The sequence below is a fragment of the Fringilla coelebs genome (assembly GCF_963513975.1).
Source record: "Fringilla coelebs genome assembly, chromosome: 19".
Classification (NCBI taxonomy): Eukaryota; Metazoa; Chordata; class Aves; order Passeriformes; family Fringillidae; genus Fringilla; species Fringilla coelebs.
In genome coordinates this window covers 2,613,237-2,626,631 of record NC_140045.1, presented here as the reverse complement: position 1 = coordinate 2,626,631, position 13,395 = coordinate 2,613,237, and the positions used below count along the sequence as shown (strand labels likewise).

At 55.7% G+C, this 13,395-nt stretch overlaps 1 protein-coding gene across 2 annotated transcripts; it reads right to left on the bottom strand.

Moving 5' to 3' along the window:
* Positions 1-1,393: 1,393 nt before the first annotated feature.
* SLC16A6 (solute carrier family 16 member 6) lies at positions 1,394-8,675 on the bottom strand. 2 transcript variants are annotated; one of them, XM_084218611.1, is made up of 6 exons: positions 8,483-8,675; positions 6,155-6,396; positions 5,407-5,550; positions 4,640-4,768; positions 2,950-3,771; positions 1,394-2,405 (listed from the first exon to the last, which is right to left on the bottom strand). In XM_084218611.1, the coding sequence occupies exons 2-6, from the start codon at positions 6,387-6,389 to the stop codon at positions 2,155-2,157; spliced, it is 1,581 nt and encodes a 526-aa protein (XP_084074737.1). In that variant the 5' UTR covers positions 6,390-6,396; positions 8,483-8,675; the 3' UTR covers positions 1,394-2,154. The 2 variants fall into 2 exon arrangements, with proteins under 2 accessions (XP_084074737.1, XP_084074738.1); XM_084218612.1 differs by lacking the exons at positions 6,155-6,396; positions 8,483-8,675 and having other exon boundaries at positions 4,640-4,896; positions 5,407-5,524.
* Positions 8,676-13,395: the final 4,720 nt, after the last annotated feature.

The window sequence follows — 13,395 nt, the reverse complement described above, 5'->3', positions numbered from 1 at the left end:
GAAACTTGGCAATTCAAAAAAAAAAAAAAAAAGGAGAAAAAAACCCCAAACTTAATACAGTAGAACCTCGCAAATCTGCAGAACAGGGAGCTTCCACACACACATGCAAAACCTGGAGGCCTTAATTCCACTTCCAAGCAGTTGTAATAGCAAAGTGCTGTAGTGAGGTCTCATTTCACAAAGACTTCAACAACCTTACAAGATAGGCTACAGAACATTTACCAAAACGCTTGAAGTATCATAAATTAACAATAAATTAAAGGTACATCGTAATGCAACGTGGCTATTTGTTCACTGGTCACCGATTCACACGACTCTAGTTTCTCTGTAAGGATCTTCCAGTCCTGGGTGCAACGCAGCGAGGTTCTGCTGGCCGTGATAAAGTGCTGAGGCAGAGGAAGGACACGAGACCGCAGGTCCCGGGCAGTGAGGATGAATTGCTCCAGCCACTTGGTTGCAAGAGTGCCTGTTTCTTTTTATTTTTTTCTTTTCCTTCTTTTTTTTTTTCTATTTTTTTTTAATTTTTCTTTTTTTTTTTTTTTTTTGGACATCTAAGACAGAAAAAAACAAACCAAGCACCTTCCCAAAAAGAGGTTGTTCTTTTTTTTTCTTTTTTTTTTTTTTTTCCTCCTTGTACAGATTGTCCCACATTTCTATGGCTGGTAAAACACAGACAGGTCAGTGTAGCAGTTAATGGATGATGCCACTTCCACTTAAGTACACAGAAATGGTGGTTTGGGGTTTCTTTTCCCCCCAAACCAGAACAGACTTGTTTGATTTGTCCCCCTGAGTTGCCTAGAGGCGAGAAGATGCATATAGGTGGGGTAAGCAAGCTCGTGTCACTGTGAGCAGGAATCTCTCCCATTAAGACTGAATGAACAGCTCAAATGCTGCCTTTTATCCTTCCCTTCGTGCACAGGCTCCACTGCATTTCTCACTGGAGTCAGCAGCAAAAACAAGCCCCTTGCTGACTCTAGGGCAGAGCTGGGGAAGGGGTGCAGCTCAGCCCGGCCGCCCCAGCAGCCGTGGTGGCAGAGGGGCAGGGGAAGGTCCTGGGGGGGCCACAGCAGCTGGGGCTGCAGCAGAGATTTCCTTGTGCACCTGTGAGCCAAGGTTTTGGGTACATTAAGACATCCTGGGCCAATTCCTCCCTGTGGGGTGGGCTGGTTCCAGCAGCCGTGCCAGGTCCCTGGGCACCAGCTGAGCCTTTTTCCATGGAAAGAGATGCTGGATCTGTAGTTCATTTTTTTGTTGGTTTTTTTTTTTCCTTTTTAAATAATTGGGTTACTTAAGACTTACCTATTAAAAACAGCTACACTTTATGCTGTAAGAGTAATTTTCCCAACAATTTCACAAGCAATACAAGATAGGCATTGAAGAGATTGATGTAAGGACAGCTTTCCGTTACGCAGAAGATCATTTTTCCTCTCCAGTTATTTAAGCTAACCTCCTTTAACAATCTCAGAATAAATTAATAAATACTAGTTAAATTAGAAACAGTACATCAGGTCCGACTATCGACAGAAAACAGTTCTAAGGATCCCAGTTGGGAGAAGAAAAATGATCTTATGAAATATGTGCAGTAATAACTGGCCATAAAGACACACGGAGCCTTTGATTTCCCAGCATTATGTGACATTCAAGTTAAGATCATTAGCAATGGTTTCTAATTGTCAGCTATCTAGCCTGGCCTCCTCCAAGCTAAAAGGTGAGTCTGTGTCCCTCCAGAAGAAGATTCAGTTGGCTACTGGTGGTGTATGAAATGCTCCAGTTCGTATCACGGGGTCTGTGTGGAATTTGTGGTAGGGGATGGGTGACAGTCAGAGGCTGAGCTGCTTCTGCTGTTGCTGTTGTCAGTATTTATGGATCAGTTGGACCTTTACCTATGCTTGTTATCAGGAAAGCAAGTGTGCATCACATCTTCATGCTAGACAGAAGTTATTCTTATGTGACTATCCGTATTTTCTAAGGAGCTTTCCATTGTTGGTTAAAAAAATTCTGTCTAATATTTAAAAAAAAAAATATTGTTGGTAGCAACTGTTCACATTTAAAATTTCACATTCTTTTTAGAATGGAGTTTTAAAACGTGGAGCAGAGCTGACATTTCCCCCAGCCTTACACTGAGCACATTAGATGGAGAAGGAACAGGGTTTTTTATACCACGCTGTCAGAGCCTTTTCCTGAATTTTCTGCTTTTCCAATATCCATGTCTATAAAGTCATCTGGTAGTTCTGGTGGTGGCCCTGCCGTGCTCTCCTCCACCTGCTGCTGCTGCTGCTGCTGCTGGTGGCACAGCCCAGTCTTGCACGGCCTCACCAGGGCCAGGAACACGGCCCCCAGGACCATGCCAGCAGCACAGGAGTAGAAGGCTGAGCTGTAGTTCTTTGTCGTATCCACTAAGACACCTGAAAAAAACATTTACAGCAGTTAGCCACAGCCCACTCCCCCCCTGCCCTGCCCTCCTGTAGGGCTTTAATCTGCATTTTATCTGTGGCCACGTTAAAAAAGTGACCCCATTGTGTTCTGGGGTACGCAGTGTCATCTCCAGGCCAGCCAGGAGCCCCTGGGCACTGCAGGGATGCTGAGCCCGAGATGCAGCAGGCATCTGTTTGTTCTGCCAGCCTTCACCTTCCTGCAGTGCGTGGCACAGGTACAGCGAGAGGGATTCGCCTCTGCTTGTGCCTGAAGTGGTGCCAGGTTTGGGTTTCTAACAGGATCAGGGGAGCACTGCAGTATTTCCCTTCCCTCTGAGGTTCCTCAGTGCCTCATCCGTGGGACTCTGCAGAGCTGCATTGCAGTCTGCTGGCTCTGGGAGACTCCCAGTAGTGGTTGCAGGGCTTTTAGGGGAGTGCTGGGATTAGTGCTGCCAGAATACCTTCCAGACAGAGATCAGCACCCGCAGCTGTCAAACACCTCCAAAACAAAAACCGAGCCCGAAGTTTGCGTTACCTGCAAGGGGTGGTCCAGCCAACCCAGCTAAGCTTTGAATGAAGACATAGACTCCAGCTGCAGAGGACATCCTCTCGATGCCAACCACGTCGTCTTCAGCCAGGAGGGGAATATGCGTGCCCGCCACCGTGCCGAGCATGAACCCAAAATAAACGCTACATATCATCAAGCCCCAGAATCCAGAGGCAAAAGGGAAGGCAACCAAGGCTACAGCCAGCAGGATGACGCAGATGAGCTCGATGTAGATCTTGCGGATGGGCTTCTTGTTGAGAAGCCAGCCTGCAAAAATCCTCCCGAAGACCTCGGCGATGGCCATGGCCGACAGGATGTAGGCGGAGTGGTCCTTGCCGATGCCCAGGCTGCGGCTCAGGGGGATGATGTAGAGGGAGGGAGCGAAGAAGCCCAGGGTTGCAAACAGGCCAAAGAATGCATAACAGATAAAGCTATAGTCTCTCATCACAGAGAAGTCCAGTAGTTTGGTTTTTGGTTCTGGAGGGGTGCTGTTATTGTCAACGGGGTTCTGTCCGTGTTGCTTTGGTTCTTCACTTTTCGGCTCTGCTTTGGTTTTTCCAGGCACATTGCTGGGTGAGGTAGTTATATCGACTCCTGAGTCTATGGACTCTATTGAGGTGCATGTTTGTTCGTTTTCAAGCATGTACTTTGTCTCTGTGGACTCCTCTGGAGGCTGTGCTTTCACTTCTTCCTGCTCTCTGATGACGATGGGGCGCAGCAGCGAGCCGCAGGCGGTGATGCCCAGCTGCAGCACCCCGACAGAAAGCATGCTGTACCTCCAGCCAATCTGCTCCTTCAGGGCCGTGATTGCTGGGGGAAGAGGAGAAGTGTAACTGGGAAAGCCTGCAGTCACACCAAGGAATTGAATTTACAGCCAGGGAAGGGACTGGAGATTCACCACTGGAGGGTTCCAGGCGCCTCTCAAAAAGGTTGAGCAGGGGTCCCTCTACCCAGGGGTCTGGCACCCGCTTTCCTCCCCTCTGCTGCAGCAGACAGAAGCTAAAAGCTGTGGCTTTTACCACCTGGCTAGCAGATGCCACCCTCTAGATAACCTTTTTTGAGGTCTCAGCAGGTCTGGGGACAAAGGTGGTGTTGTTTTCCAGTGAAGGAGGGCAAACTCAGAGCTTGAGTGTCCCTTCTCAGCTGTCCCCACCCTGAACCCAGCTAGCAGAGGAGTCTCCAAGCTCTGCTCAAAGGTGCACGTCACTGCCTAATTACCAGCCTTCCTTTGCACCCAAAGCAGCTTTGCAGGGAGGATTAGCCCAGAGCACACGAGCACAGCAAACCTCAAGGGCAGAGGTGACAGGGCTGTGACGCCTGGGCACAGGTCCCCAAAAGGCTGGAGCACTTTGGCAGCCCGCGCTGAGCACAAGCCCAGTAACCTTTAGGAGCAGTTCTGTGCACTGTGTGTTTTAAATAGCTGAAGTTTCTCGGGCTTATTTTTAGCCTGCCAGATCTATATAGGGAGCCCGGCGGGCTGCATATCAGCCAGGCATGTCCTGCACTGGCACACGGCACCGGGGGGGCTCGGGCAGTGTCACACCCACCCCTGGCACTGCTTGTCACTCTGCCTGCTGGGTGCCACGGCCGTGTGAGCCACCCCTTGTTGCTGGCCTCTGGCTGTTTGCTTGGGGAAAGGATCTGTGCCTCTGGCCCTCCCAGCACGTGGGCACTGTACCTGGTGCGAAGGAGAAGACGGCGAAACATTCCCCTGTAGATGCCACCGCTGTGACCAGCGAGCGCCTTTTGTCAAAATACTGTGATAAAATGGTGACAGTCGGGAGGAAGGAGAGGCAGTATCCCAGGCCTGTGAATAAATGCCAAAAATTGCCATAACAACAAGTAAAGGAGGGGGAAACACCGATGCAAGAACACGTTAAGTCGGCTTTCCCGGCGGTCATTACAGTATCATTTCGGCCAACTCAGCAAGTCACCCTGGAAGAAAATCATTGGGGAAACCAGAATGTTATTTTTTTGTAAATTGGAAGGGGGAAAAGAAAAGAAGAAAAAAAGAAAAAAGGAGAGTAAAAGCCCAAACCAAGAGACCCGGCCTCCCAAACCTGCTAGATATGCCTTGTGCTCCCAAACAGCCAGGGGGGTCCACTTTGAGGACCTCATCTGCTTTAAGTATTTGAGCCTGTAGCAACTGTTCCCCTAAGCAAGGCAAGCTCCTGGCCACGGACATGAACAGAACACCCAAGCCAGGCTGGAGAGGGGGAAAAGCATCAGGAGAAGAAACCAGAGACAGAGGGAGCATTAGAGGATTTGATCCCAGGCACAGCTTTGGTCTCCCCAGCCATCCCAGCTCATCAGAAGCCACCGGTGCTGCTGCAGGAGCTCAGGGCCGAGCGCAGGGCGGTGGCACAGGCACAGAGCCAAGCCTGGGGCCCATCCTCGCTGGGGCAGCAGCAGGGAGCACAGGCAGGGGACGGGAGGGTGGCTCACCGGAGACGATGCCGATGGTGACGTACATGTCCACCACGCTGCGGGCGAAGGAGGCCACGACCATGCCCGTGCTGACCAGCAGCCCCCCGGCCATCACCACCAGGCGGTGGCCGAAGCGGTTGCTCAGGACCGTCGACAGAGGAGCTGGAGAGGGAGAGAGCCGTGGTCAGCACCCACCTCAGCAACTTCACAGCCACCATCTCCTGCAGAGGCTCTCCTCCTGCTCCTGCCCGCGTCCCTGGGAGGTGCCACCTCCCTGCACAGCATCACCCTGGAGCCACTCTCGCAGCACAGCTCACAGCGTTTAGGACGTGCTACAAAATCACCAGAATGCACTTAAAGACAGGCACGTGGCAGCCTGGGACAAATCTCCAGCCACATGCCTGGATGCCACTGGATTTCAGCAAGGCTCAAGTTATTTCTAATCCTCTTCACTGCAGAGTTTGGTTTGAAAACTCTAAACTCTGGTTTTTGCCCCTTGCTGGTGAGACTTGAACAACTGGGTCAGGCTCAGCGACACGGACCCCGTTCCTGCACCACCCACAGAGAAGAGCTGGGGCTCAAAGGGGCTGCCAGGCTGGGACAGACATTTCTTGGCATTTGAGGAGCAGCCTCTGAGCTTTATGGCTGCGATTTAATTTGTAATGGAGCCATTAGAGGCACAGAAGTCACAGGTGCCAGGTCCTCGTGTGCTGAGTCAGCAGCAGCACTGCCCCTTGCCCCTGGGCCGAGCGCCTGCTCCTCTTACCTGTGAAGGTCTGTACAAACACACATATGGATATTATCCAGGATATCCTGCTGTTGGTCTCGTCAAAGCTTTCCATCAGGTCGTTGAAGAAGACTCCAAATGATTTTATGATGCCGTATGTCAGGGCTTCCACAACAAAGAATGCAAAGGCGACCGTCCAGCCCCATCCTCCGTCAGGCACTTTAGTATAAACGTTTGCAGAGGTGCACGGCATCTTTACAGCTTTGACCGTCATTTTGGATCTGGGAAAAGAGGGGACAGGCAGCCAGGCATCAGTTTAAGCTGAATTTTGCTGGAAGAGGCACAGCCTGGGAGCTGTAGCACCCCTAAGGCACCACGAGCCGGACCCTGTGCTGCCAAGCGTGGGAGTTGGGCCGGTGTTTCTGCCTCTGTCCCTCCGTGGGCTCCTTCCTGCTACTGCCCTGGGAGCCCAGCACCAGAAACTCACAGCTCAGCACCCGGGCGAGCTGTTCCCAGCAGCCAAGCCCGGGAGCTGGGAGCTGTCATCTGTCTGTCGGTGCACGGGGGCGGATGGATGCAGTTCGTGAAAGATCCACCGCGGAGCGGGGCTGGGCTGGAGGAGCCGCAGGAGCCCCCGGGGCTGGAGTCCCCAGCCTGGCTGTCCCCAAAACGGCAGCTCAGGGCTGCCCACACCTCAAAACGGGGGTGGGGACACCCCCGCTGCCACCAGCTCCCCTGCAGCCCTGGGCACCACTGCCACCTCCGGGGCAGGGGGGCTGGACGGGATCACCCCATAGGATACAGAGTGTCCTCAGCACTGCCCCGGCTCACCTGGGGGCTGTGGGGTGGCTTTGGTCCCACACGGAGCTCCCCATGGAACCCCAGCAGTGCCACTGCACGGGGGGGACAGCACCAGTGTCACAGTCGGGGATGGGGACACTGTGCTGGGGTCACCGCCACAGCTGCACAGGGGGGACAATGTCAGGGTTACAGTCCTGGGCTCACTGCCACAGCTGCAGGGGGTCCCACGGCGCCGGGGTCAGCACCCCACCCGTGCAGGGGGACAGTGCCAGGTCACTGCCACACCTGCATGGGGGGAGCACGGAGCCGAGGCCACTGCAGCACCACACGTGTGCAGGGGGACAGTGACAGGATCACCTGCACTGGGTGGGGGGGGGGGGGGCAGTCCTGGGCTCACTGCCACACCCGCAGGGGATCCACTGTGCCATGGTCACCGCCACACCTGTGCGGGGGGACAGTGCAGTGCCGGGGGTCACCGCCACACCTGTGCGGGGGGACAGTGCAGTGCCGGGGGTCACCGTCGCACCCGCGTGGGGGTGCCAGCGCCGGGGTCACCGCCGTGGGACACAGCGCGGGGTCAGCCCCGGCGCTGGCTCCCGGCCGGGCACGGCGCGGTGGCCGCCCCGTGTGCCGCCCCGTCCCGCCCGGACCTGCGGCTCGGGCGTGCGCTCCCCCCGCGCCGCCGTCCTCGGCAGCCACCCGGCATTTCCCTCCTCCATTTTAGACTCGGCTCCTCGGCTCCGCGCTCCGAGCCCCGGCCGCAGCCCACCGCGGAACCCGGCACGGCGGAGCAGGCGAGTGCGCGGCGCCGGCCCCGCGGGAGCCCACGCCGGGCTGCGAGCCCACGCCGGGGGTCCCCGAGCGGGGCGAGGGGGTCCCCAGGGCCCGCAGCCCCTCCCGCGGTGCCGCATGGCGGGTGCGCGGCTCCCGGGGGATCCGCTCCGCCAGGGATGGAGCGAGGCGTGGGCTCCTGCATCCCTCCCTGCGGTGCTGCCGCGCCGGGCTCTGCTGCAGCCGGGCAGGGCGAGGGGCACGGGCGGGACCCCCGAACTTTGTGGGAAGTGCCTGGACACCCCCCGAGAGAGGGGACGGGGCTGCCACGAATTCCTGTGTCACTGCTCGGGGAATAAGGGGGGAAAAAGCAGATCGGGAGGAAGCACGCTTAGGGAACAGAAAAAAAAAAAAATAATAAGGGAAGGAAAAACAACCCAGCGAAACCGCAAACCTGGGCGTATGTTCTGTACATTTATAGATTAAAAGAAATAATGATGGCCGGGGAAAAAATTGAAAATGAAGAAGCCGGAGCGCAGGGGCCCGGCGTGGCCCCCCCTTCCCTGCATCACTTTCCCAACATTTCAGCCCTGATTCCTGCATCGCCGGGGCCGCGGGCTAAAAATACAGGGATGCGGGCGAGGGGAGGTGGGGAAGGAAAACGCTGGAAAAAACGAAAAAATAACGTTAAAAAGCGCTCTAAAAGAGGGGGGAAAAAAATTTAAAAAAAAAAAGGGAAACAAAGCCCTCCCCCACCCAGCTCCCCCGGAATCCCCGGGCAGGAGCCCCACTCACCCGGTGCTGCGGCGGGGTCAGGGGCTGCCCATGGCCCGGGAGGGCGAGCGGGCGACCCTCGGCGAGGAGGCGGCCCCGCTGCCCGCCGGCCTCCGGCCGCTGCTGCTCCCGCTGCCCGCGGCGGCGGCTGCTGCTGCTCGGTGCTCGCTCGCAGCCCTTTTATACCGGCTGGAGCCGGTCTCCGCCGGCGGCTCCGCAGCGCCCATGTGCGCGGCGCCGGGCCCGGCTCGCCCAGCGGCGGCACCGCGTGTGCGGGAGGGGCGGTGCAGGGGCGGCCCCGCGGGCTCCGGAGCATCCCCGGCAGCCCCCGCAGCCCCCGGCCCGCACCTGCCCCGCACGGCGAGCTCCGGCAGGTGCGGGGCCCGGAGCGTGCCCGGGCTGCGGGGCGCGGAGCATCCCCGCGGTGCGGGTGGGATGCGGGGCGCACATGCCGGAGCCCCCCCGTCCCCCCCGGTGGTTTTGTCCCCTCCGAGCTTTGGGTGCCCCTTGTTTGTGTTTTTCAGGACAAAAATCTCCTTTACTTGTGTTTCGACGGAAAAATGTCACTCTGGGTTGTATTGTTAGGGGAAGCCACTTCCTTTAGTTGTATCTTTAGGGAAAACCTCCTTTCCTTTAGGGAAAATCTCGTTTCGTTGTAATTTTAGGGGAAAAACATCTCCCTTGGTTGCATTTTTAGGGCAAACGTTTTCCTTGCTTGAATTTTTAGGGGGAACCATCTCTCTTGGTTGTATTTTTAAGGGAAAACATCTCCCTTAGTTCCTTGGGGTTTTTTAGGGAAAAACCTGTCCCTTAGTTGTATTTTTGTGGAATACATTTCCTTTAGTTGCATTCCTAGGGGAAAAACATCTCCCTCAGTTGAATTTTTAGGGAGAACTGTCTCTGCCAGTTGCATTTTTGGGGAAAACATCTCCCTTGCTTATCTTTTTTGGGGGAAATCATCTCCTTTAGCTGGACTTCTAGGGAAAAACATGCCCTTTTGTTGCATTTTTAGGGAAAAACATCTCGTTTAGTTGCATTTTTTTTAGAGAAAAACATGTCCCTTGGTTGAATTATAAGGGGAAAACTTTTCCATTGGTTGCATTTCCTAGGGGAAACCAACTCCTTAGTTGGATATTTAAGGGAAAACCTGTCCTTTATGTAGGAAGCTTAAAAAGTAGGGATTTGTGAGTCAAGCAGAGCAGGAGTGATCAACTCACCACTTACAGGCACGGGGAGGGAGGGAGCAGGGGTTCAATTATCCTAAAATCACAGAACATCCTGAGCTGGAAAGGACCCACAGGGATCATGGAGTCCAAGCCCTGGCTGTGCACAGACACCCCAAAAACCCCACAGTGTCCTTGAGAGCGTTGTCCAAGCTCTCTGGGAGCTCTGGCAGCCTCAGCCGGCTGCTGCTGCTCCTGCTCTCCGTGTGCTGGGCACGGATGGATGCTGCCAGGAGGATTTGGAGTCTTGCAGCATCCCTTGTGGGTTTTTTGGTGTCTTGCAGCATCTCTTGTGGGTTTCTGCCTGCAGGGAACAGCAGAGGGCTCAGAGTGGGTGGGTGAGCATCCTTCTCACCTGGCCCAGGAGCCCACCACCGTGTGCTGGGTTCATGTGGAACCTGCTGCTCCTGGTTCATCCCCCTGGAAAAAGCAGCCAGGTTAAAATGTCCCTGCACTGCAAGGGCTGCTGTGTTTGGCTTGGCCAGAGTCCCTTCTGCTGCTTTTCCCTTTCTGGGATTGCTGGTGGGACAACGCAGCAGGTAGTTGGGGCAAAATTCTCCAGATTGCCCCAAATGAGGCAAATTGTTGGGTTTTTTTGGGAACTTTGGGAAAGCTGCTGCTGGTTTCTCTTGGCTGGCCCTGCAGCTGCTGCCTCCAGCAAGTGCTGGTGCTCTCATGGAGGTTTCTGCAGTCCCCTCCTGAACAAGCTGAAATCCATCAGGAATCCATCAGAAATCTGAGTCCTCAGCCATGGGAGTGCACCCTGTGTGTCCTTGAGAGCCTCCCACCTCCCTGTCCCCCAGGAAACCCCTTCCTCTGAGGGAGCCTTTGAGGTGGGTGTCCTGTACCCATGCCCTGCCTTTTGGGGGTGCAGATCAAGGGTGACCCCCCTTTCTCTGGCCCTGCAGAGCCAAATCCCGTTATACAAGCTTTTCCTTGGGAATGGGTCACCCTCCCCGTGCTGAAATTCTTCCTGGTAAGGACAGTGCAAGTGCTTGTGGGACAACAAAAGAGGTTTGTGCCTCCGGGGGAGAAATAAGAATGCAAATATCTTTGGCATGAAAAACCCAAAGCGATGTTTCTTGTCAGTGCCCTGCATCTGTCTCTGCCTCACCTTCCCATTCCTTTCCAAGAGCAATAAGGCTCTGGGGAGCCAAGGGGGCTGCAGGGGCCCTGTGGGGGGACAGAGATGGTGGCTGCAGCTGTAAAACCCTTTGCCCCCATATTTTTGGGGGTTTCCCTGCTGCTGGCCTGGCTGTGCCTCGCTGGGATCCTTTTCCATCCACAGTGGGTCCGTCCCGTGCCTGGCAGCGCTCGGATCCCAGCAGGACGTGCCTCTCCATCATCCAGCAAGTCCAGCAGCAGGGCTGGGGGCTGAGGGCTCTGTGATCCACGGGAAGCAGAGCAGGAGTCCTGGCTGTGGGCATAAATCAGCCGGGAGCTGGAAAAGGGGCGGGCTGGGCAGAGCGGGGGAGCGCGGGCCCCTGATGGCTCCGGGACTTCCAGTTCATTTATTCTGCTGGGGTTTGCCCAGCCCTGCTCGGCATGTGAAATGTTTTCTCTGAAAGACCCAGCAGCGAGATGGGTGAAAAACATTCTCCTGTCCCGGGAGCTGGCAGAAATCCTGGTAAATCTGCAGAAGTATGTTTTTGTCGGTGCTGCTTGTTCTGTGAGGAGAACTAGTATAAACTATGCCAGCAGAAAACCTTTTTCCTGGAATGAAGTCCTGACTGTGTTCAGAGCATTGTCAGGACTGTTGTGCTGGGAATGGAGCTTAGCTGGTAAACATGTCAGCCCTGGGGAGGCCCGAGGGGACAGACAGACAGACACAGAGCTCCTGCCCCTCTGCCCCATGGCCAGACCCCTCACCAGGGACCTGCTGCCCTTCTCTGCTCAAATCAAAATCTCTGGAATCTTAAATTGAAACCCAGCCATAGATTTGTTCTTCTGCCCCCTGGAAGCCTGTCTGTCCTGCCATCCATCCCCCCCAGGCTGTGGCTGGGCATCCCCCAGTGGGGTCAGCACCAGAGCCTCACCGTGGGGATGTGTCCCCATCCCACGTCACAGCACAGCTGAGCTGTCACTTCTGCTTGCCTGCCTCAGTTTCCCTGACCCCTGCTGGCACAGCTCCCCTGGGAGCTGCTGGAGTGGTCCTGGATAACAGCAGGTACCCACTCTGCTTTGAATTTCTCATCCTTTGCCGTGTCCTTTTCTCCCTGCTGCTCGTGGCCAGGATGGGGGATCCTGCTGGGACTTTGGGCAGGACCACTGGGTGGGTTTGGGCTGGAGATCAGAGCTGGGACCCTCTGGGTGGGTTGTGAGCCCCAGGAGCTGGCAGGGGGCAGCTCAGCACAGCTGGGCGTGCTTCAAAGGGCGGCAGGTTTTTCTGGGCTCCAGCCACTGCTTTGCTCTCCAGGCAGGCGTGAAAATGTGAAAGAATGTGAAAAATGTGAAAATGATCATGCTGGCCCCAAGATTTGTAAACTTTCTGGTTAATGTGTAATAAATACATGACAGATAGTGCCAGCACAGTGTGGGTGACCCCTCTGGGGTGGCACTGCCAGGGGTGACATCCCAGAGAGCCATCTCCCCTCCTCTGCGCCGGGGCCAGCTCAGGGGGCGTCCAGCTTGGAGAGGCTTTGGGGCTTTTCTAAACTGGTTTATCTGGTTTGGACTTCTCCAGGCTCCTGTGAGTGCCTGGCTGGCTCGCAGAAGGCAGGTTCTTTGTTTGTTCAGGGCTGCCCTGGTCCAAGGTGCGTGCTGTGCCAGGTGTGCCGTGTCCGCCGCTCATCCCCGGGCCTCGGCTGCTGGGAGCGATCCCTCCCAGCCACTCCTCCAGCTGCAGCCACCTGGGCAGTATTTCCTGCTTGGCACAGGGCGAGGTGCCACAGTGTTCCTGCCAGCCTGGGGAATCTCTCCTGAGTGGTTTTGAATTTTTGCAGGAAGAGCTGAAAGTTGGTGGGTCAGCTCCGGGTGGGGCTGGCTGCGGCAAGGTCCCGGTGCAGGGGGGGTCCCAGGGGGCTCCCACCCCCTCCAGGGGGATGTGCACAGCCTGGACTCACCGGGAATTTGAGCTGGAAAGGGTCAGAGCGTGCAGAGCTGGTGCCAAGGGTGGCCTCACACTCATGGATGTGGTCTGGATGTGGGCATTCCACAGGCTGTGTTCCACCTCGCCTTCAAACAGCCCTGAGCATCAGGGATCAGCAAGCTTTGTTTGATCCTAATGCCTGAATTTGAGCCCTGAAAGACTTTCCCTGTAATTTAGGGAGGAGAGAGTGTCCTTTGAAAATTGTTTGGGTTGTTTTTGTTAGCTGTGTCATCCTGGCATCCCTCCCCAGAGTAAATGGAAGGGACAGAGGTTTGTGGGTTCGGCCGCTTTGAGGTGGGCTGGGTTTTTCTGTGGGGCTGCAGGTGCAGCTGGGGGGACCCTGGGGCACTCTGGGGGTGCAGGGCACCCCCTCAGGAGCAGGACTGGGGCTGGGATGGCGCTGCTGGGAGGATGTTTGGACAGGCTGGGATTTGGCACAGAGACCAGCTCAGCCTGGGAGGGGCTGGGAGCTGCTGGATGCCAGTGGAGGTGCCAGAGGGCAGGATTAGGTGGTGTGTCTTCCCAGAAAGCCTGAACACCACCTGCCCGAGGAGATCAGCTCAGCTTCTGGTGCTTTGCTTTTTCCCAAGCCCCAGTTCTAGCACAGGGAGACTCTCTGTTGT